Here is a 25,323-nt window from a genome sequence, read left to right on the forward strand (position 1 = left end):
TCGAACTGTGTAGACAATTTGTCCGTTTTGTTTTGTTTCAAAAGCACCTTGTCTCCAACTTTGAGATTGTTTGGAGCTGCTTTTCTATGTTTATCAATGTAACCATTTTCTTTTCTTTCATGTAGGTGTCGTGTTCTCGGATGTATTCATCATTTAGTGTGAATTGTATGTCCGGAAGTTTTGAACGCAACTTCCTGTTGAACAACAGCTCCGCCGGAGAAACTCCGGAAGTACTATGTGGAGTTGCACGGTACGCTAACAAATATGTCCTTATCTCGAGCTTCCAATCCTTTCCTTCGGCTAGAGCGATTTTTAGTCGCTTTAACAATGATCTGTTCTAACGCTCGACTTTTCCGTTCGCACATGGGTGCAGCGGTGTTGTACAACGATGTACAATCGCGTTCTTCTCTAAAAATTACTCAAATGTTTTTGACACAAACTGTCTTCCATTGTCACTAGTGAGGCTCAGAGGTAATCCATGTGTTGTGAACATACGTTCCAAACTTTCAATGACCTTTTCTGATGTCACTGTCTTCATGATGTCAATTTCGTAGAATCTAATGTAGTAATCAACACATACAAATATGTAGTCCCCTGATGGTAGTGGTCCAAGTAAATCGATGGCTAAATCTTGCCAAGGACCGGCTGGGAGTGGAGTGGGGCTGAGAGGTTCAGGCTTAGCTGGCTTGCTCACCAGCTGACAGCCATGACATGTTTTCACATAATTTTCAACATCCTTATCTATTTAAGGCCACCATACTTTTGTCCACAGGTTCTGTTTTGTTCCAACTATGCCCAAATGTCCTTCATGAGCCAACTCGATACACTTCTTATTCAAAGTTGTTGGTACCACGATTCGAGTGCCTCTCAACACAATGTGACCAATAGTGGACAGCTCATATCTTACTGGAATACAATTTGGCCTGAATTGCACATATTTTGTGTTTGATGGTAATTTCATCCAACAGATACATGGCGCCGCTATGGGATCTCCGGTTTCGCCGATATTGTGCAACTTTTACATAGAGCATTTTGAGGAACAGGCTCTCCGCACAGCCCCACACCCACCAGGCTGGTTGTTCCACTGCGTTGATGACAACCACACAAAACAGAAGGTTGAACATGTCGTGGAGTTCACAGAGCACATCAACACCATCGACCCCGACATTAAGTTCACGATGGAAAAAGAAGAGAACGGGTCACTAGCTTTCCTTTACACCAATACAATCAGAAAACCGGACGGCAGCTTAAAAATCAATATCTACAGAAAACCGACACACAGAGAACAATATCTAGATTTCAACTCCCATCATCCGAATGAACACAAACTGTCAGTATTAAGAACTCTTTTTGGCAAAGCCAAATCAATTATAACACAAGAACAGGACCTGAATAATGAAATGCAGCATGTCAGCCAGGCTTTGAAGAAGTGCCACTATCCGGAATGGGCACTGAAGAAAGGAAGGGAACAGACCAGCAAACCCGGTACGGAGAGCAAGAGAGTACCAGGGCAAGCCAAGTCTAGCCGCCAGTCACCATCGACGTGCTCGAGTACATTTTTGTCTGCATTGCATCGGCAGCGTGTACAAAATAACTGGTGCTATTAGGTTTTAGTTGTTTTCCTGATTCTGTCCCATACATTTTAGCCAAGGTTTTATGCGTTCATTTTGTCATATATTCTGAAACGTGTTTAAGATGTATTACATGTACTGCAATCGTATTAGGGCGTGCATAGTTTCATACGTATTTTTATGTTGTTATGCCGAAACAGTAAACTTTTATATTAATTGTTAATACATACCCTCTATTGTACATGCACCTGTGCCGTAGAGTTGAGACTCCGGGGAGGAGAAGTTCTGGACATCCGTAAGACTATGTTTAATATGTATTGTCGATTCAAATGTAACCCAGACACTTTGCCACTTTAACATGTCGCCAATAAAGGTAGGTAACACATATTTAGAAAGTATATGTAAATGTGAGGAATTATTAAAGCTACTTACAGTCTTATGCTGTTTGATTGTGAATGGATTGGCGTTTACATTCCACTGTCTCTTTCGCTCCTGAGTTGTTGAAGATTGCGCGCCTGGTGAAGATCATACTGCGACCCGACGATGCGATATTGCGACCATACGATACTATGTTGCGACCCGACGATACCATGCGGCGACACGTCAGAACTTAGTTGCAAACTTGGGAGACCATGCGATATTTTTTGCTGCGTCCTAATAAAAGGTGCCTTCGATCCGGTGTTGGGTGTTCGCGTCCCGGCAAATCAGATTGCGACTATGTGAACTCTAGAAAATGCGCATGTTTTCGTTGAGAGTAGGCCTTTTTGGCCTGTAGTTTCGCAAGAACGGCATCATAGTCGATAAGTGAAAACGCTGCTTTATCTGTTAGTTCGTAGATTTTGTTTAACTACAATTCTACGACAATTCGTTGTGATTTACGTTGAGAAGTGTGCGTTTGTAAATTGATCTGGTTCGTTTGCTCACGGTACATACTTCTCATCGATTATGTGTCAGTGTATTTACACCACATTGTGTTCTGTTCGATCTCTATTTATTACTGACAAACCGTTAGTACAAACGTAATGACCTCAACGTCATAATGCGACATAACGTGACACGGCACAAAAACCACACAACACCTACCTTGCTACAATATCTCTTTAAGAAGTACGTCTCTTTAATTGTAGGTTGTGACTACAAGCAACGTCGGTACGATTGTATGCATGCGCTATATAATGTAAAATATAATGAAAATATTGGTGCTTCAAAACAAAAATTGCAGCAATTTGACACGAAAAAAACAACAAGCCCACCTCTTATCTCTTAAAAGAAAATGATCTATAATGAAAATTTTGGTGTTTCAAAACAAAATTTGCAGCAATTTGACACGAAAAAAAACAAGCCCACCTCTTATCTCTTAAAAGAGAATTATCTCTTTAAAAGTTTGTTTCAATCATAGAATTTACATCTTTCGCGAAGGCCTTCTGAAAATATATGCGCACAATTATTTGTATCCTCAAAAACATATATCATATAAACGCATTAACCTATAAAATTTACTTAGAATTGCATACTTTTCAAATTGTTTTTCATGAGCAACACGATGATTCCATTTATTTGGCACTTGTTTTATTTCGCTCAAAAGGATGAACAGACGTGTGAGGTGTATTCTAAGAATAGTTAAACATAGGTCTTGTTTCAACCTTTGTAGCGCATTATCGATTGTTTTTGCTTACCAAGTACTTGGTCGAGGACATGGTGCTATTTTGTTATTTGAACCGTCAATGACATGTTTAAGCGCGACTGAAACCGATATTGTTGATGTTCTAAATGGATTTGAAAATTGGTCCTATGTTTACTATGTGAGTTGTTTGTTGGTTGTCTAGTGGTGCTGTCATGGTTGATCTCACAATTGTCATGTCTGACGGGCTTCTGTCATTCCTGTCCCCTCATGTTTGGGTTTTAGACGTAGATTTGGGTATCGTTTCGCTTTAGATAAGGTTGTTGATAGAAAGGAGCTAGCAACGGACATAACCTTGTGTATACAGGAACTGTAAGGATGGGACAAGTGCCGACGATGTATACTTCCAGGACACCATCTTGTGTTCAAAAAAAGAAAGGTGCATTTGATATCATGCAGTCTACTTTCTGAAACAAACCTTATCGACGGCCTTCTACAAATATAATAATAATCAAATTTAAGCAATATTATTCAAGGTTTGTTTATATACACACATTATTTTAGCACTGCTCCTATGTGAACAAAGATTGTCCTTGATTGAAATTTATCATATTAACACATGCTTTTTTATTTTATTTATTTGCAAATTTACAAATTTACAAAAACAAGACGGCTGACAGTCGGTCGGCTTTAATTATGTCAATGCAAACTTGTGTCAGGAAGTATCATTACAGCTTAAGAATATGAAGTTTGACAAGATTTATTTAAATCGAATGAAAACGAATGCAGAATTTTTTATAAGCAAAAATAACCAATGTCGCAAGTCCGACATACCGTATATTATCGAGAAATAATGTGTCTAAAAGTAAAAACGACGAAATCTTCTCAAAATTTATAATGAGAAAATTTATCTTAATAGAAAAAACATCCGGAAAATCCAATTAAAAGAAATGCTGACAGACCAAGCAAACAACCAATGCCAGTATACCCACTGTAAAATTGAATAACGTAAAGGCCAGATGTTATCTGAAATCACTACAACTAAGTGATGTCGGAATGATAAAAATCAATATTACACAGACAGACAGACATCAGACAATCAGACAGACAGACAGACAGACAGACAGACAGACAGACAGACAGACAGACAGACAGACAGACAGACAGACAGACAGACAGACAGACAGACAGACAGACAGACAGACAGACAGACAGACAGACAGACAGGCAGGCAGGCAGGCAGGCAGGCAGGCAGGCAGGCAGACAGTCAGACAGACAGACAGACAGACAGACAGACAGACAGACAGACATACAGATAGACATACAGACAGACAGACAGATAGACAGACAGACAGACAGACACAGACCGACACACAGACAGACAGACCGACAGATCGACCGACCGACCGACCGACCGGGCCGGCAGGCAGGCAGGCGGGTGGGCGGGCGGGCAGGCAGGCAAACAGACAGATAGACAGACAGACAGTTTATTCAGACGTATAAACAAGTTCATCGTCTTCAAATACACATAAACGCAATCGATGGCAAGAACATGTAGGTTCTATCGAGGCGGTACTTACACATTTCTTAAACCAAATTATTCCGAATCTTATTTCTTATAACAAAAGCTTGTTTAATACATTTATAGGTAATACGTGTAGGTATATAGTAGAAATTATTGAACTGTCACAAGAAACTAATAACTTGTGGAATTTATAAACAGATGGTTGATATAAAAAATTTGGTTTATATATTGTTTTCTTAGATCAGGGTAACAGCGGCATATACAACCAAAGTGTTATTCGTCTTCTAAATCAAAGTCATTACAACATAAACAATAACGTTCATTTCCTGGAATGTTATTCTGAGCGTATCTGTCAGTTTGGATTCTCAACGGGTGTACAGAGACTCTAAATCTTAAAAAATAAGCGCATATATGATTCATATTGTAAATGGGTTTTGAAAACTCTATGCATATCTAATACATAATTGTTATTCATTTTACCATACCACTCTTGTTTACAGCTATCAACAAGTCTTCATTTAAATTCGCTAATAAAACTATTTACTTGCACACCGTTTGGATTTTCAAATACATAATCAAATCCAAAATTATTGAAAATTATCTTTCCATGTGAGACCCAATTTGGATATCCTTTATTACAATGTGAAATAAAAAAAGGGGGATAAAACGTTATGTTTAATCCTGGAATGTGTAATATCAATCAATTCATCGGTTGACTAAACGTTTACAGGTATCACATTAATTAATTTTGTGTTCGTTATTTATATATTGGCCACCATAGCTAATGCGTATACAGGGTAATTTGAATACAAATACCACTTATAAAATAAATTGTAACAGAATATTGATTGTAATATTAGTAAAGCTCCACCACAAGCAACATTATCCATTAATCATGTGGCGAACTCAATAAACTGGCAGTTCGTTAGAATATATGGCAGTCGCTCAGTGTATATGTGAGAGTATTATATACATGATCGCTAGATACAAACCTTGCCCAACTTTATTTTTAAGCAAAATGGTACTTACAGCCATGAGTGACATCTTGCCATTCCCTGTTCATACTATTTGGTGATATTTTAATTATATATTATTTTTTGTCAGTTAAAATGTTATCGCAGTTTTTATTTATTATGTTATGTTTTTGCGATGTAGCAATTGATACAAAAATAATTATTTCTTCTAGAAATGGATGGACGAACGATTAGCCTGGGTCCCAGCCACATATGGAGGAATACAAAACGTCTTTGTGCAAAGGACACAAATCTGGAAACCAGAATTAGCTGTTGAGAGTCTGTATGTGTATTTTTACACTCAGTTCAATAAAACAATCACACGTTAGCCGACGTTTATCTTCCAATATTACGTTGATAATGAAATAACGTGTACCGTCATTCACAAATTTAAGGTTATTAGGCGAGATATATACAATGCAATTGTCTCTCTGTCAGTCTGGTCTCTTTGCTTTCTGATTATTACTTAAGAATACTTTAACCTTTTAAACAATTTGTGTGCACGTGTTAACTTTCGTTATGTACGGTTGCACGGGTCAAGTACTTTGTCAAATTGTAAATATAATTGTATTAGTAAACGATCAATATAAATTGGATAAATATACAATTAAGACTAAATTTTATTTTGGAAAGTACATGTAAACCTGACAATCGCATGTTTCTTATTAATATACTATAAGTGTTATCGTTTTGATTTTAACTGCAGAGCGTTCGTTAGAACACAGATCATACCCTGTGTTATTATGTAGCTTGAATTTCGAACGGTTTATGTTAAAGCCGTCGTACATTTTCTTTAGGTATGAAGATCTAAATTCTAACGACGAAAGCAGAAACGTTCGATACGATTACACCGGGAAGGCTACGTGGCAACAACGGCGACACTTCAAATTATATTGTAAAGTAAGGGTCGTAACTAATGCAATGTATTTTTGTGATATATGCATACATTCTTATACATGGGGCTTGTTCAAAACGTTCGTTGACAGGCTTTATAGTGTCAATACATGATGTCTTACACAAGTGAATTGTATAGTATTATTAAAAGAGCTAAATGGCATCATAATAGGTAACCGATACAATACTCACAAATAATGCTTTATTTGATTTTTATTTCTATTTTCTTTATGAAAAAAACATCTCTGATATTAACTGTAAACAAATTATGTGTTGCTTATCGTACTGTTTTAAAGATTTTGTTCTAAAAAGGTTCACAAAGTTTTTGCATTGACTGGTCGATTTCTGTAGTTGTTTCTTTATCAAATTTTTTGTTAAATCTTATATTATTGAATTCAAATATTTGTAAACTATAACAAGTAAACATCAAAACAATATCATGTCGACATTTCGCATGATTTGATTACTTAATATGACCAATATGAATTTAGACATGGATTATATTCTTAACTCAAGTTGGGTTTCTTCCGCCTGAGAAGTAACGCATTTCGCGTTAATATATGTTTTGCTGCAATTTCAATATATTATGTCGTCTGTGGCGTGTGTGAAATTTCAAGTTCTGTCCAGTTGCATTATAACTTTTAGTAAGCTTATACTTTGTGTACGTTTAAAGTATATTTGAATAAAATTCCAAGCTGGTAGCTCACCCCTAAATTTGCTATCATTAAAATTTTGTACAATTCTGCTTGTATTGTTTTTAGACCATTGGTTTCACCGGATGGGACTATAGTTTACCCTCTGTGTAAAGATTATGCTAATAACAGAGGTCTAAAGTCAGGTCACTGTTACTGAAAATTAAACAAAACTTAATACCGTAATAAATGATAAAATGTGCAACAACGGTTCCGGTCTGTATAAAAAATGGCTTTCAGGGGTCGGAAGGGGACAGTCTTCCTGTTAATTTTTTTATGAAACTAAGTTATGCAAAACCATCATGAAAGTTGCCAAGAACATTTAATCTAACGCTATCTTGACAGAGTTCGAATATGTTTACAGTCCATCGCTACCAGAGGCAGGGCATTATTTTGGTTATTGACTGTAGTAAAACTAGTCACATATTTGATCCGCTCAAATGAATTTTTCTCAGAGCATTAAACTATTGTGATTATGATGATGATGATAAGACATTAGCATGAAGCTTAATACATCATTTGGCTATATAGTGTCCATTTGTCTGTCTGTCAATGTATTTCTCTGTTCATTTATATGTCCGTCTGTCTCTCCGCAAAATTGAGAACTCAAACAGTTGTGATAATAAAACTGTGTATACATCTTAAAATGTATGGCGAAATTTTGCATGCAACCCTGAATTTCTGCAGAGGTCAAAAAGAGGTCAAGTGATAGATACTTAAAGTTGACACTGAGGTGTATGAATGACTTTTGTATGATCCCCGAAACGAGATTAGAATCCAAATGACTGTATATTCATGATTTGAACTATGTACAATCTTTATGAAAGTTGCTTATAACATGTTTTCTATGGATATCTTGGCTGAGTGCAACAACGGTTCCGGTCTGTATAAAAAATGGCTTTCAGGGGTCGGAAGGGGACAGTCTTCCTGTTATTTTTTTTATGAAACTAAGTTATGCAAAACCATCATGAAAGTTGCCAAGAACATTTAATCTAACGCTATCTTGACAGAGTTCGAATATGTTTACAGTCCATCGCTACCAGAGGCAGGGCATTATTTTGGTTATTGACTGTAGTAAAACTAGTCACATATTTGATCCGCTCAAATGAATTTTTCTCAGAGCATTAAACTATTGTGATTATGATGATGATGATTATGATGATGATTCACAAGATTATTCAACGATGTCGATGAGATATATGTCATATGTGTGACATATTTATTTGAAAATGCGACGCGCATCAAACGAAAATGTTAAATAAAATTTTTAATATGTATGTCTTAAGATGGTATATCACCCCAAAACGAATAGGCTTTGGGATTACTATTGTAGATAAGAAAAGAGTTTTATCCGTACCAAAGGCAAACCTGTACATTGGATGTGGTTGGGTCGAGTTATAACATTTCAGAAGTTAATCTTGGATTTATTGACACTGCCATCGACACATAATTCATGCGGTAAGTCACGAGTTAAACGTATTTAGTTTATTATATGTGTCTGTCTCATTGATCAGAGAATAATTTGGATGTTAATGTTTAAAATATAGTTTTATATGTTTAAAGAAACGCATATTCTTATGGTTTCCGTGCATATTCGTACGTTCTTTGTACATATATTCATTTAACTCAGCATGTGCTAAAATATATTATAGCATATAACAACTACAAATTGAATCTTGAAATCACAAAGACCGTCTTTCAACATTTCGTTTGAATGGAAGACGTTTTAAACTTAGTGTTATAATAAATAATTTAAAAAAAGTAACATACGTATTTCCTGTATTTTGTTTACTTACTTATAAAATTAACGATTACAACTGCTTTATTTCTGCGTTAGGTAAATCTAAATTAAACATCCAATAGTATTAAATAAAAAAACATATAACTACTACGCAGTCGTTTTTTTTTCACAAAATGCAGCGTTCAATACCTCTAATCATTTTGACAGCTTACAAAAACACCTTTTAATAGGATCATTTATCCTAATCATTCGTATTAAAATGTACGATATATGTTAAAGTTCGACACCTAACGAGTGTATGTGTTTGTTGTATGTGTTTATCACCTGTTAGAGTTTCTGGCGTTTCATTGTTTGCTATATTGATTTTTTAGCAGATAAGAAACACAACTCGAAGGAACATGTTTTGATTCGTACTTTTCATTTGATTTTTCTTTCCACTAAGGCCGGATAGTGTCGATTTATCATCCGATTACAGGAATTATATTTAATGAAGCTTTGGTAGGTTAAAAACGTAAGGAATAAAATTTTCCAATTTACTTGTGCTGTGAACATTGCAGGAAGACTGTATTACATAGTTCGAATGTTTAATTAGCAATTGTATTTGTTCAGCGAAGCCGAAGACTTTAAAGTCACAGAGACTGGAAAGGACAGCTCGACAGTGGTTGTAAGATTCGATAATGAAACATTGTTAGAATATCCGAAATTGGAATTTCGGATCAATATAGGTAAGCCTACACTTCTTTTACTACAAATGACCCATTCACAAGGGTAGTAAACTTACTTTTACCTCTCCGTCGGTCGGTCGAAAGGTCAGTCATTCCTAATACATGTTCGTTTTTTGTACGATATGTAGATTATCCTTTTATCTATGAATGCTGATATTGGTAAACGGTTACCCCATTGTTGAAAATAACCATAAAGAAAACGAAATCGTTCACTTTATTGACTTCCGCGATTAGCTTAAGGTGCTTTCTTATAGTATATGTCATACGGGTATTTGCCATACTTGTGACATTGGAAGGAAAACTCGCCTAGTACTTTGCATATGGACTTATCATGGTACATAACGTTAATTTTATAATATTTCTTGATGATTTGAGAAAGATTCAGCAGGTTTGTTCCTCGCATGTCTGTAATTTGGACGTATTTTATGATTTTAATACGTGTTTGTTATTTCTTACGTTTCGATAGTCGATCTGTTGTACTCGGTTTCACATATCGTAATACAAACTTCTTGATTGTGTGGTTCATAAAAATTATTTCTTCGACTGTTCTAACACGACTTAAGAATCGAGCTGGTCAGCAGTTAGTTAATGGCCTTAGTATGAGCGCCAAATACTGGTAAACCGCTTGAATCGACTGAGCCAGTCATTATTGTATTTACATTTTAATGCGAATGTATTTGATGGCACGGTACACGAGTTAACGATGCGAGGATGGGAAAGTACACTTCCGCGATCGTCCATCGTGTGTTCCGTATTTAGACATGTGAATATAAAATGACGAGAACGCGAATGCACGATTCACGAGCATGAGATTACGATGTGCGTTCGGGATGGTATTTTTGCAACGTCGCGTTCGTATTGTTTTCCCGCTTTCTCGGACTTGTACGTCATTGGTCATTATAGCTTAATGTTTCGCGGGTTTTTTAATTAGCTTAAAACAAGCGAATAACTGCTAGACATCGTTAACCACGTCTCGGGTTATTTGAACATAATCGACCAATCAAATAAATATCTCACGCCCTGTTTGATAGCGGTTCGGATGCATTAAGTATGTCAATTATAGCCATAATTTTGCATAATTATTTAAAATAGGCGTACTTCTTTGTTTCAGTTTTCATTAATACATAATATACAGTGAAAACCCTATAAACCGGACATTCCCTGACCATGGTAAAAGCACGGTTTAGATGATTTTCCGGTTAAGAGGGCCAGTAACTTATCACAGTGTGTGATGAGTAGCTGTATAGTTCTCATTTGAAACACATATAAGTACAAGTTACAGTTCACATCATATTTTTTTAAAACGTATTTTGTATGTTAAACAATGCAGCGAGTCGTTAGTTCAGTGAGCATTAAATTCACTCAACACGTTCAATAATATAGCAAGCACAAACATAATAATCTGATTCAGTTGCAACCTATAATTATCTCTTTAATTATGATCTACAACTAGACAATTAACATTATTTAAAAAAATCTATTCAACACATAATTTATACATTTTAATTAATTCAACAACCCGCTGTTTGCAAAATTTCTGTAATTGGGATACACTTTTCACTTGCCTTGGACGTGGCAGCAGTAGAAACACTATGCGGTCCATAAACATTATCATCAATTCCCGACCTTATCATTATAGTTTTTTTATCAAACGGGTGATAAACTTTGATACTGTTAAATTCCTAAACACGATTCTGGCAATTAAGTTTACCTTATTCAACGGAAGAAAAGGAAGAGACCATTAAGCCGATAAGTTTTAACAATCTCAAGCATTCTGCCCTTATGAACTCTTTCTCTTGATCTGGCAATAACTATCATTCTCTCTGAGTCAATGAAGTGAACTAAAGGTTATCTTGTTATTATCATGTCCTATTTCTTATGATATATTTTAAAACCTAACCTCGTCATTGGTTTAACAGTGTTGTTAACGTTATCCGAACATTGCTTATTAGTCGGCCCTGCTTTCAAAGGATCTTATATACACTAAGAACACATATTATCTGCATTGCGTAAAGTAGCAAACACTGGCTTCATTATTTTTGTACACAAAAGCGGACAATTTGTTTTTTCGTTAAAGTCAACAAACCGTACAGTATCTTCATAAAATAGTTTTTGTATTTCTGCATCAATTGCCATAGATTAGAGCTCATTGAATTTTCTATTTTGCAAATAGGGTCAAAACAGTTTTATATCGTTCACAAATTCACAAATGTTCCAATGTTATTTTATATCCAATATTTTTATGTGTGACGTAATTGTTTTGCCATGAACAATACATCTACTATTTAAAACATTTTCACTTAAAGTGCTTGCATTCTGTAGTTGACCTCCACTTGGCGAGGTAGGCTTTTTGAACCTTATCGTACTTCATAGTAACTCTTTCCATGGCATCTGACGTAGCTTCTAGCCTGTAGCTCGGCCTATAAACCCAGGTCTTCCAGTAAACCTTCCTCTTCCAATCAGTTCAGATATCGTTAACCCGATTTTTGTGGAGTCCTCTATCCTTATGGCCGATTTGTGATATCATTTCGAAAAAGCTATTTTGTGGCAGGCAAAGCGTGTGTACATAAAAAGGTATACTCTAGGTTTTGTTCCGGACGCATTGAGATATCGCCTTGTCATGTTTATTTCATAGTTTACATGTCACATAAGCGTAAAGCATCAGTTTAGTCATCCAAAAACTGTTTCTCCTTTACCATCAATGTTTTGGACTTCTCTTGATCACTCTCTTCAAAGAGTGTCATTCTTTTTGTAAAAACTATACCATCCTTCCCTACAGAAGTTGCGATTTGCTACATTTTCTTTAAAATGGGTTTACTCTGTGGAGACATAACATCCCATACTAATTTGCTCATTTTTCCCACAATCCATCAACATTCTTTTGCCGAGGACAATTGTTTTCTTTATCGGTTTTCTCATGCATATCCATCTTAAACGAGTTTGTTTTATTGTTCGCCAATATCCATCAATATCATCTTTACAAACCTCTGCAGCTAAAACATGTATTTGCCAAGCAGAAAAAATGTACGTGCCTTTTCAATGTTTGAAGGATTTTTTTCTTCCAACTCTAGACTTCTTTCACGCGAGGGCCCAGCCTCATCGTAAGCATAACAGCGCCATAGTCATGGCTGGATGCGGCATTTTCAATTGCCTCGATCTGTTAACCAAGACCGCGAATAATGAATGCTTTTCAAGCATTCGAATATAAAATTATTGCTGAGGGTGTTATCTCTACTAGCCTCATTCTCCCCAACTAGCGAAGTTTTTTAACCCTAAGGTTTGCCTTTCGTTTACACTTTTTTCTATCACGCCACGAGAACGTTTTTATCGTCAACTTTTTCGTCCGCTATCAAGGAAAATTTTGCACCACGTGCAAACAACTTGTATGGACTTTAATCGGCGCAACTGCTTTGTCAGCAACCAATTACAATGTCGATCCGTAGATACATGTCTGTTATCCAAAATATGTTTAAAACCCCACAGCATCCGATATATAAACACATAAACAAATTCAGTCATACAATTTCTCAAAAGTCAAACTACGTTTGATTACAAATGTTCGCTCAGCGAAAAACGAAAGCAAAGTTAAAAGTTAAAAGGCTGATGCGCATGCCTAGTTGATGTACGACCTCACTAGACTACCGTATTAACGGGATAAAAGTTATGTCATAATTGATAAGAACATTAATTAAAATAGTATGAGTTAATATGGTTCCAAAAATATAAATAAAACAACAGTATGAGTTTAATAAATTGGTTGCTTTTGCAGACAATGTACAATACAACATTCAAATTGTCTCTGTTCATATGTTGATAGTTATTTGTAACATTAAATCCATTTAAACATAAACAAATTACAATTACTTATTATAAGTATGGTATTTTAACTTGATAATTTTTTTCCTGAAAAAAAATGTGTAAGTAAGCATCAAAAGCACAGCATTTGAGATGCAATAAAGAGAACTTTGCAAATTTCACAGCCTTGTGATCAAGTACTAAATCGCATTAATTAAAAACAAAGAGCAGCAGATGGCTTAATAGAAAAACCTTTAAAATGAAAGCATATGTTCATTTTGGCTACCATGACAACCAATAGAAAAAATGTGTTAAATAGGTCAAACATAAAATGTGATTCATATCTCGACGTGTCTCTTGCATTATTTCATGGTTTGATGAAAAAGTATATAAATATATTGTCAAAACTTATGTTCAAAAATAGGAAATAATGTTAAAATTCAAATACATCAGGCTTATGTGTTTATTTTGTATCAAAACTGAGTCTCTCAAGTTTATACAACTATTACACTTATTAAAATGTGGTTGTTTGTTTGTTTGTGTTTTTTGTTAATTTTTTTGTATTTTTGTTTTTACATATAGAGTGAAATACAAGCATGTACATGGACATATTCTCTACTTAATATTGTATGTTTGTATTCCGATTGTTAGAATACATGTTCAGTAATGTTCTCCAGTAAAAAAAGAGTGCATGACGATTATTGTTTCCGGTGGTTGTGTGTCTACATTGTGAAGAAAGAAGACAGTAACAGCCAATCCTTTGATTAATTCGACATCACTTTAAATGAATGAAGATTGAACATTCGAAAATTACCATCGGACAAATTTAAGTCTGTAAATGTCTTTGAACTAACACAAAACACTCATTGGGTTTGAAATTGTTATGGTAGATAACGATCAGGATATACCAAACTTGAGAATGTACTAGTTGCTATAATTGAAGAGAAGTAAAGTAACAAAGGGGAGTTATTGAGATATGTTATACATTTTTGTCTTAAATGGATTCTCTAGGCCTAGAAATAAAAAAAAAGTCATATTAAAATTTACATTACATTCAAACTAAAATTAATGGACATATTTTGACTTTTGTCGTGATCTCTTGGATATCTGATAGTACAGATAAAACACTAGGTATCATGTAAATGCAAGCATTTGACGAATCAGTTTCGCAAGCGGGTCACCACTTCCTTCACATCTGCGTGAGTAAGTTGTCGTGATTACCGCTGGTGATTCGCCGTTATATACCACATTAAATATATGTTCACCTTAAAAACAAACATCTTGTATCCATAATTCAATTTGACCACGGTATGAAATTGCAAGATTGAATGTTGCTGACTTGGTGAATGCATGATTTTATAAAGATAAAAAATACGCTGCAAACACATATTTACAAACCATAAAATTCACAAGTCTGTAGCAGAATAAAAGTATAAATGTATATTAGTCCTACTTTTGACTTAAAACACAAATCTTACTTACCACACAATATCTTAGTAATAAAGAAGTATGTTTCACCAAAGCAGAATTAAACTATTAAACAAAATAATTATGCAATGTCGAACTTGCAACATACAAGAGAATAACAGCTTATCTTAAAAATATTCTGTCGGTTGTTTATTTTTAGTTTACAACAATTTACGTTCATGTTTATGGTCTTACGAATTTAAATTGTCTTACGTACGTATGGGTGTAGGAATTTAAATGGGCAATTGTACCTTATTTTAATTAATTGTGTTTCTGTTTAATTTCAACCGAAATTGCTTAACCTTACAAATATCGTTAATTATATTACAATCTGACGTATAAACGAAGTAATTATAAACACTCAGAAGGCCCTCAAATCTTATTTTAAAAAGAAAACCTTTAAATTTAGCTAGTATTTAAAATTATCTTATCCAATCGCTGTCAAATTTTACAAACGAAGACGATTTAAGCAAAATAATGTTTAGGCATGTAGAATCTTTGATCTTACCCCATGTGAATTATCATTTTCGTTGTGAGAAAATCCTCTATCTCAATCAATAGAAGTTTTTTCCCATGTTAAATCATTTTAACTTTGACAGGAACGTTTTACATTTAACTCCTGCTATTTTCAACCCATTTGGTTGCTTCAATTTCAACATGAAAGCAATGGTGACAATGAACCAATTAAACAAACACACTCTTTCTATACCATCTGTGATAAATTAGAGAGGGGATTATGCACTTTTTGCTTGAAATTGTTATTAAGATCAACACTTTAAGATATGGTTCGGTTTACATAAATGAATAGCAAGTAAATTTATGTTAACGTAACGTAAACATCATCTTAAGCGTCAAATAACCTGACGACGAAACACACACGCACACACGTTCGGGTGCTCAAAAACACGCACGCATATGCATATGCACACGAACACACACACCCACGCACACACAAACAAACACACATCAAATCGAATTACAACACATCAACCAAAAGCTACAGGAACGCATTGTGAATAACGTTTGAAATTTTGAATAACAATAAGTTTGACTGTATTGTTTTAATCCTTCACAATATATTTTATCGTATACTTGTTTATTTAAATGATTGTTCAATTATCTAGGTGGTATGTTAAAACAATTGAAGTTAAGGATCAGATCTCGTATCATCATGACACCATTTGTCTTATTAAGATACAATGAGAATACTCATTAGATTATTACAGATGTAAGAGAATACAACAAACTATTAATAATTGATCAAAATTGAACTAAACATTATGTACGTTTAGCGAAAGGTAAACATGTTAACAGAAGTACACTCTGTAATTGAAGGATTTAAAAATATTGTGTTAACTACATTTCAGAACGAGCCTACAAAGAGCATTATAACGTATTATTGTATCCACTGTTTTCGACGACATTCGGGATGGGGCTGACCTTCTCCATTAAAGCTGACATTGGCGATAAACTTTCATTTGCCTTGGGCCTATACCTCGCTCAAATATTTATGCTGCAAATCATGCCAGTTATGATGCCAGAAGACTTTATCAGACACAACGTTTTAGGTAAGTATTGACAATTTAGTACATTTATATTCTACATTTGACTTTATTATGCAAACCTCCAGTTATTAAGGCACCATTGATGTACATCATGCAGCAAAGCTGGATGTTAATAAGGTTAGTGAAGACTTAAAGAGACTTGTTCACAGTTTGGTAAAATGACGATTTTCAAAATAATTCTCATAGATTTAAAAAAAGAATGAATGAATAATGTTCAAGCAAGCGAAATACTACTACTGACTAAGAAACATGTTAAAAGTGTTGGTTAATTAATGGATAATCATTATTCGAAATCGGTAAAATAATAAAGCGTATGCAAAGCTTTTCCTCGGTTATATGGAAAGTACGTTGAGTACTATTATAACAGTAATGTTTAGAAATCAATTACTAGAGCCTGCGTGGCGCAGTGGTAGCTTTTAAGCTTTTGTTTTCAAAGCTCCTGGGGAAGGCAATATTTTTTATTCAGCTTTTGTCTTGCTGTTATGATTAGATAAGACTATTCAAAACAGTATATATTTTTTAGTAAATATAGTAAAAAACGCTTTTAAAAAATTCGAAAATCTGCGAACAAGTCCCTTTAATACGCCATAACTTTATTGGTAACAAATTGGTCCGGATTTTACGTTTTCGGAAAACTTACAACGTTTTTGTACATGAGAGAATTCAACTTTGGCGAACGCCTTTTTTGAACGCCTGGATTTGAAGTACAGGAATTCGTCATAAAGGCGTCGAAATACCAACAAACATTTTTAATTATACGGGAAATAATTGTAAATCGACTGACCAATATTACATAATTATTAATAACTTGTTTGATTTCCTTACCTCTTAATCCATTAATTATACCTCATACTAAAATCACACCAATAACTTGTTTCTAGTGCATATTTTATTCCATTTTTCCTACTTGCAAAGGAATTATGTGGTACGAGTAGACAGTAGCCCGAACGAAAATGTAATTAATTGTGCAAAAGAAACAACAGAAACATGCGGTGTTTATTACCAAAACACTCCAATTTCGCAGAACATCTACGTGTACATCATCAACATTCAATACGATTCAAAAAATGAGAAAATTATCGAAAACGAAAATATGTACGTATATTCGCAATAATTATTGTGCTTGTTTTTTCATAAGAAACGTAACATAATTGGTGTAAGTGGTGACACGATTATTAATGACCCCTACTTTCTTGAGATGTCAATCTCACTAGTCTGTTTCTATTTCTAACAATAGAATTACACTACATTAACAAAAAAAACTCGAAAAGCCTAAACATCTGGGTTATGTTAATAAAACAAAACAAATATACGGCTGTGACAAATGGATATTTAATTTGTTTATAAAACATTAAATTGTAAAGATGCAAGAGCAATAATACAAAATATTTAATTGATAGTGGATTCAACGGTGTGGTGCTTGTGCTTGACAAACTGTGATTGAAATTATGTTACTGTCTTGTTCTATATAGATTATATGAATAATCGCAAGAGTAAAGGCCTGTCCTATAACGGAATTCAAGCATATATTAATGTGATGAATTTATTAATTCTTACACGGTTTCAATTTCAATCGATTTGTTTCTGTTTAATACATAATCTTTACAATAACATGCGTATTGCAAGAGCTTTAGTATTGTTATCTTTGATATTATACCTCTGAGTATTTGATAGTTAATTTTATATTGCTACAAGACAATTGCATAATGCTTAACGATGCTTGCACGTCGGCATATGCCAAATGCTTATTGCAAGGTGCTTTTCGTTACATATAAACTGCAACTTCCTTTCGCCTTTGTGTTTCTTCATTTAGTGGCAAATAGCCAGTTTGTTACTTTATAAATGTAAATCACTCATGCATGCGTGTATATGAATACGCATCCATTTGATATAATATTTATTCAAATTAGGTTAATTCCAAATTTACTTAACCATAGAAATTCCCGTTTATGCTTTTAAAATTGTAATTTAAAAGACAGGAAAGCATTAATCCTAGACATGTTACAAAGCACTGAGCAACGTACACCTTATCAAACGGGACTCGGCCTGTTGAAATATTGAACTATTGAATTATATGAAAAAGGGAACCAGACATTGCGAAAGTTTGCGCATAATCGCTTTGGAATATTAATCTTCGAGCTGTTTATTTTCTATGTATTCTACTGGATATTATTTCGACCGCAAAAGCAATGGCCCTTGTGAGTCAGTAAATTCCCTAAGTGTACTAGTTTAGTGTGCACAAGCAAACCGATGTTGGGTTAATTGTGTCGGTCAATACGTTCAAACGTCTGTGCATGTCCTAAAGCACGTGCGTCTTTAAGGTAAAAATATTTTAATTCCATATCTTGTAAAATGTTTAAAGTATTTTTATGGAAATTGGAATCAGTCAGGGAGGGTTCAGGTTGAACGAAGTAAGCAACATGTTATTTTTAATTAAAAGACCAAACATCATCGGACCGATTGGAAAACTATTCGTAAGTTTTTGTAAGAATTCTGCTATTCTTATGACGATTCAAAATCAATTTCATACAAAACGTGTCATAAACACACATTAAACAGTTTCGTACGAATAGTACGGAAGTTAAAATAGTCTGCGATCTTCAATATAATGTTTTAAATGACGTAACAATTGCATACAAAAGAAAATCCGAAAAACAGTAGACAATTAATAAATGCTCATCGTTATGTATACTATTTTTATTTGAATGAGATGTGGTTTTTTATTTGATCCCATAACACTACCGCAACTTTCATACAATACATAGTGTGTTTTTTCAACAAAACCCTCCTTTAAGGAATCTCAATTTTGAAGTAGAAGCATCAAGGCCTATTATGGAATAACAACTTATCATTGACTTTGTTGATATTTATGAAAGATATATAACACATCACATTTTGAAAAAAAAAGAATTCTGACCTAGTGTATCTGATGACATGTCATGCGTTTTAACACCCGGATTAAGGCCATACAACAGGCCAGATTAATGCCTTAACGCAATTAACCATTACGTTTGCGTTTTGGGGTAAATAGCCATGTAAAGCGCTAATGGACCATCGTTTCACCCAATAGATTAAAGTGCAACATATATGAGTAATTTTTACTTTACTGTGTGGTATTTTACAAGCACATGCTATTATATATTGATACAATTGACGCTATTTACATTCCATACTCGTATCCGATCATCAATGAACTATTATAAGAGTGTCTGTAAATGTGCGGACCCCTGTATTTTTGTCTCTACATTTTCGGACTCATGTATTTTTTAAAATATTCTTTTAATCTAAATATTCTGACACGAAAAAAAAAATTGTGTTTAAGTGTCCGAAAACTGCGGTATATATCTATTCAGTTTCGTGTTTATATAAAGCTAAAAAAAAAACCACCAATACATGTTCGCACAATTGAGCTTTGGATCTGTCAAAAAAGCAATGCAATTGGCATGTACCCGCAACATATTTCTTCAAATAATAGATTTGGCAAATCAAATTTTTAATTAAATTAAGTAAATATTTAAATCAGTAGATTTATAGTAATAATATATAGACAAGGCAAACAGTAATGATGCCAATTATCTGAATGTAGATAGTAAAGCAATAATGTTAGCTGACTACCTAAAAAGCTTTTTTCCTAATTTAATTTACATAAGTGTTGCTTACAATAATTATCATGAGGCTTAACATAAAATATGTGACTTTTTCGAAAAGAAAACAAAACGTGTAGCCCTTACAATTGGTCTGCATGTTATGATCATTTGTTCATTTTTCATATAATACCTTGACGGAAAGACATTCTAAATAAAACAACGAATATATATCAAAAGTCATGTATGTCAAATGTAGATGTCAATGAGATGCATGCACATGTCAAGTTTGAGGAACATAGACCCAAGATATTTTATTTCATGAGCAAGGTTAACGTTTTGGGACAGACTCACACATACAATGACAGACAGAAAGGCCTAAAACAATATACTCCCGTAGTCTTTGAAAGGGGCAAAAAAATAATATAAACATAGAAATAACCTGTGCAATGAAAGTTATTAAACATACGTTATTTATAATGTGAACAACTGTCCTTAATACTTTTAAGAGTAGAGATGGCTTACTACAAATGTTAGTTTAATTACTCAAAAGCAAAAGAAAATACATTTCAGTTTATATAGGTTTGAAAACATAGTCACAGCTCTAATGGACACAGTATTGTTCATGTTTACAGTATGCCTTTATTGGATTTCTTTTGAGCATTTGGAATGGTCTTAGTAAAAAAATATAAGCACCCGCACCTAATTGAAATACAAACTACATAAAAAGTGTTCAATATTTATTTAAGAACAACATATAAATAACAAACACTAGATGATAACATTTACACTCTTGGTGGTTTGAAACCGATGTACTGAGCATATGGGTGGGGGAACTTGTCTCTTATCTTTCACACAGCACAGGCCGGGAGAGGAAGCCTTACTCCAGCGCCTAAACGCCCATGTTTCCAAAGCGTATAATTAGTGTAGGCATGAAACCTATTGGCCGCATTGTAATCATCTTCTTCTTCCCCCAGTTGTTCATCTGGAAACACAAGAATGTATCTGCGCAGCAACCGTCCTAGAGTCAGGACACGCTCATCCAATACCAAGGTGTTGAATTCCTGTAAATATATACAGGAAACATTTGATAAAAATAGGTGTGAAACATAATGCCATAAACAATTTGGTTTAATATTAATTTGTTACAAAGACACTAAAAATCTTACCAAAACAATAAAAACGGAACTAATGTTCAACCTAATAAACAAATACGCGTAGAAATGGAAAAATAAAAGAAGAGATTTGTTTGTCAGAAATACAATGCCCCTTTTAGGCCTCTTGGAAGCCATAAATTAGACCTTTGACCTTGAAGATTGACCTTTGACCTTGACGTTTCACCACTCAACATGTGCAGCCCTATTTGATACATACACATGCATGTCAAATATCAAGTTGCTATCTTCGATTTTGCAAGTTATTCAATATTGCAAAACTTTAACCAAGACAGTCAGTTTGAATTAAAACTTAATATTTCATTATTTCACCTACCGGGGTGAGAGTGATGCACACTCTTTTCCCACAGCAAACACGCTCAACAGGAGTTTGCATATCCCTGCATTGGCCGCAGCTACACCAAGGCGGAGATTGCTGGCCTCCTGATGGATGGAATTCGCCTTCCGGTGCAACAGCAGGCCTCATGACATAGAACATCAGACCTGGGTTGATCCTTACATTGTGATATTGTGGAATCCACATACTTACAAATGATGGAATAAAAGATTAAAACCACAACTCTTGGACCTGGCTGGATATGCTTGGACCCTGAATACTTTAAGTCACACTTTTTAGATCCACTCCGGCAATACCAAACTCTGTCTGTTTGACAATGTCTGGTAGATTTTCTACGAATTTCAAATGAAAGTTGTAAAACAAACGTACACAATAACAGCTTGTTGATCAACTAAATAGGTTAAAAAAAACTCGAAATTAGTGTACATTACCATCAATTTGTGTTGTTGGTCTGGTCTATTAAATCCTTCTACAGCTCCTGTCTCTGTCTGCCCTACTCGAGCTTTTCCTCTGCTTCCTCTACCTCGGCCTCGGGACGCAGGCTGGCTGCGACCCCCTCCTCGCCCAACCATTCTAGCCCTTCCTCGTCCTCTCTGAGGTCTCTCGGGCGAACGAGATTGACCAGAACTCACTGGTGATCTATAAATAAACAGCTACATTTTACATTTACGGAGCAGAATTTTATTCCATCAACATGATCAAACATTTTTGTCATATACATTTTAACTGTCGTTTACGTTTACGCTACCAAACTAATTGAGAAGACTCGAATAATTATCGATAGCAACCACCGCCCAAACATTATTTCAAATATCTTAAATTAATGTGCACAGTTCTGAAAACAATATCCATAATGTTTGTTAACAATAATAATTCCAAAACTGAAATTCGGATGGACAATCCGAACATTCAACTTGTTATTTTTTAATTCTGATGGTAAATGCCAATATCTTTACGGTTGTGTGGCTCATAAAAAAGCCAGAATATTAAATAATAATTGTAGAAATATGAACAAATAAAATACAAATCTTATTTACTTAATAAACATGACGAAGACATTTGATCCACGATCGCCGAATCGGTTTTTAAACACAGTTTAATTTTTGGAGCTTGATGACGTTTGTGGGATAGCTTGGGCAGCGCAGATTTCTGTGATAGCTTGTATAAATAATGCAAATGAACGCAACCCGAATGAATCCGATCCTTACTCGAAAGCGAAAGTAGATGACATCGTGGAACGATATTTAGATGCTTAAAACTTGCCGAATGCTTGTAATATAACGTGTTTACATCAATGTAACTTGTTTTTAGGGTCTTCCTATTGGAATTAACCATCGTATGGTACTACTTGTTGTCGAATGTTTTTATATAGCATAATACAGCAGCCGTATGTATTGGTGAGCGTGATAGTGACTTTAAACATTTGCTATTATTGTGGTCATCTTTTACAATTCAGTTATGGCTTTACTAAGTGATTTAACAGGATAAATCGAGTGAGATGTTTTAGATACCGTGATCATAAAACACTTATAAATTAGTTGTCCATAACAGATGATGTTATATTCACTGGCTAAATGTACATGCTGCCGGCGTGTAGCTCTTCGTGTAGCTCTTCATGTTCACAGATAATAACTGTATGAAACATTCTAGTTAAACATGCAACCAGTTTTAATTCAGATAAATTCATGTATGTAAGTTTATTTTTGTTTTTATCGTTTCAGGAAGTATGCATTATTTTTCAGTCGTTGCTGCCATCGAGGTCATAGTTATCACTTGGTTGTTACATGTCATAAGTTCCAAAATTAATGAATCATCACGTCCAAGACTAGCAAGATTTATTGGGAAATTGGGTTATAGAGCAACATTCATCCTTTGTTGCTCTTCAAGGAGAGAGAAGTTGCGTAAAGCTGTATATAGCCCAGTCTGTAGTAGTGAGGAACCAATAACTAGTAATATGACAACAATAACAAGTGATTCAACTTCAAGCACAACAGAAAGCAAAACGATGACTGACGGCACAAATCCAGAAAATTTAACCATCGGAGGAAATATTGTGGTGGATGCTACATCACTTTTTGAGGACCTGATGCTGATTGTTTATTTCGTTCAATATTTTGCGTATCTTGCATATTTTCTTCTTGCTTTAAGGGGTTTTTACTTTCACGAATTGCATCAATTGCATTAGTAGAACTAACTGTTTGAAAATCATTCATGCTGCATGTAAAAGGCCAGCTGTTAAATTGGAGTGTGTGGAACACTTTTTATTATTGCTGAACAAAAAGGATACACTAAAGCAAACGTTGATATCAAATAAATTGATAATATGTGTCGCTAGTTTTAGAAATATCATAATATGTGTGCTATTATCATAATTTTTATACCAACAGTACATAGCAGAGACGGGTATAAGAGGGGGTAATCATGATAGTCAAGATGGCGACGTCCATACCGAGACGGTTATTTGTCGCCGCTTTATACCCTTTATTACTTCTGTTAAATATTAAATGACGCTCACTTTCCAGCCATATCAGTACAAAGGTGATAAGCGTTTATTTCGTATTTAAATTCGATTCATATCTCGACTTTACTTCCCACAAATTTTCTTAGTGGAGCCCTTATTAGGTAATCCCGCTAAGAAATTTCTCACCGAGTAAAGTCGAGATATAGAGCGAATATTACTATGAAATAAAAGCCAGTACGTTTCTTCCAAATATGGCAGGAAAGTGAGCGGAATAAATACAAATAATGCAAGTAATATGTGGTATAAAACGACGAAAAATATCTGCCTCGGCATGGACGTCGCCATCTTGTTTGTCATGAGATTACCCCCTCTGGGTATACTGGGATCGCTATGGATGACTTCCTCTATGTCTGGCAGTCTGTCCGTAGACCGAACCTTGTCTGGGGGAGTTTTCCTACAATTTTCGACTTACAAAATTCAAACATGCAGACATTGTTCCTCATGATTTTGAATTGTACATTGTGATTTGTATTATCTATTTTATAATTGCAAAAGTTATGCGCTTTTTTCAATAATTTATAACATCATGATTATTAATGTTCACTTCTAGCAAAATAACTGATTAGAAATCACAAGGTTTACAGGTGTTATATTTGATATGCAAATTCATTTAGTAGTCCACGGTTATTAGGTTAATAACAAGGTTATTATAGACTTACATAGCACAATCATTGAACATTCTTTACCTCTGAAAGCGATAATAACACGGGTTCAATATTTGATATATAACATCTCATTCTGGTCCTGCACAATACTTGTTCCAATCATGACCCTAGAGTTGAAACTTCAGAAAATAAAACTGGTATTTACAAAAGCGAGAAGGCGATTAAACTACTTTTGTTTGTTTGCGTTTTAGCACAACTGAACACTTGAACGCCATTTGTCCCTCGCAATTTGTCTGGCGTGATTGATCTTTGTGTGCCCCTGATCTATATTGTTTTAATCGTTCTGTTAGTAGTATATGTAGTCAATTGAAGCTCAACATTATGTATATATAATACCTTAAAAAGGTCTTGTCTGAACTCTAAACTGCTGAAAGCTCGAATACTTTGGAATTTAACATCCCGTAGTGGTCTTCTACAACGGGTGTTTTAATC

The 25,323-nt window shown here is 34.6% G+C and overlaps 1 protein-coding gene across 1 annotated transcript in view; it reads left to right on the top strand.

Annotated features, from left to right (window-relative positions):
* LOC127871404 (acetylcholine receptor subunit delta-like) overlaps window positions 1–23,890 on the top strand; it is a 313,711-nt gene extending 289,821 nt beyond the window's left edge. Inside the window, exons 7-9 of the mRNA XM_052414304.1 lie at window positions 9,667–9,782; window positions 16,412–16,612; window positions 23,427–23,890. Coding sequence (XP_052270264.1) covers window positions 9,667–9,782; window positions 16,412–16,612; window positions 23,427–23,890 — 781 coding nt within the window. The remainder of the gene's footprint in view (window positions 1–9,666; window positions 9,783–16,411; window positions 16,613–23,426) is intronic.
* Window positions 23,891–25,323: the final 1,433 nt, after the last annotated feature.

Source organism: Dreissena polymorpha, chromosome 3 (assembly GCF_020536995.1).
Source record: "Dreissena polymorpha isolate Duluth1 chromosome 3, UMN_Dpol_1.0, whole genome shotgun sequence".
Classification (NCBI taxonomy): domain Eukaryota; kingdom Metazoa; phylum Mollusca; class Bivalvia; order Myida; family Dreissenidae; genus Dreissena; species Dreissena polymorpha.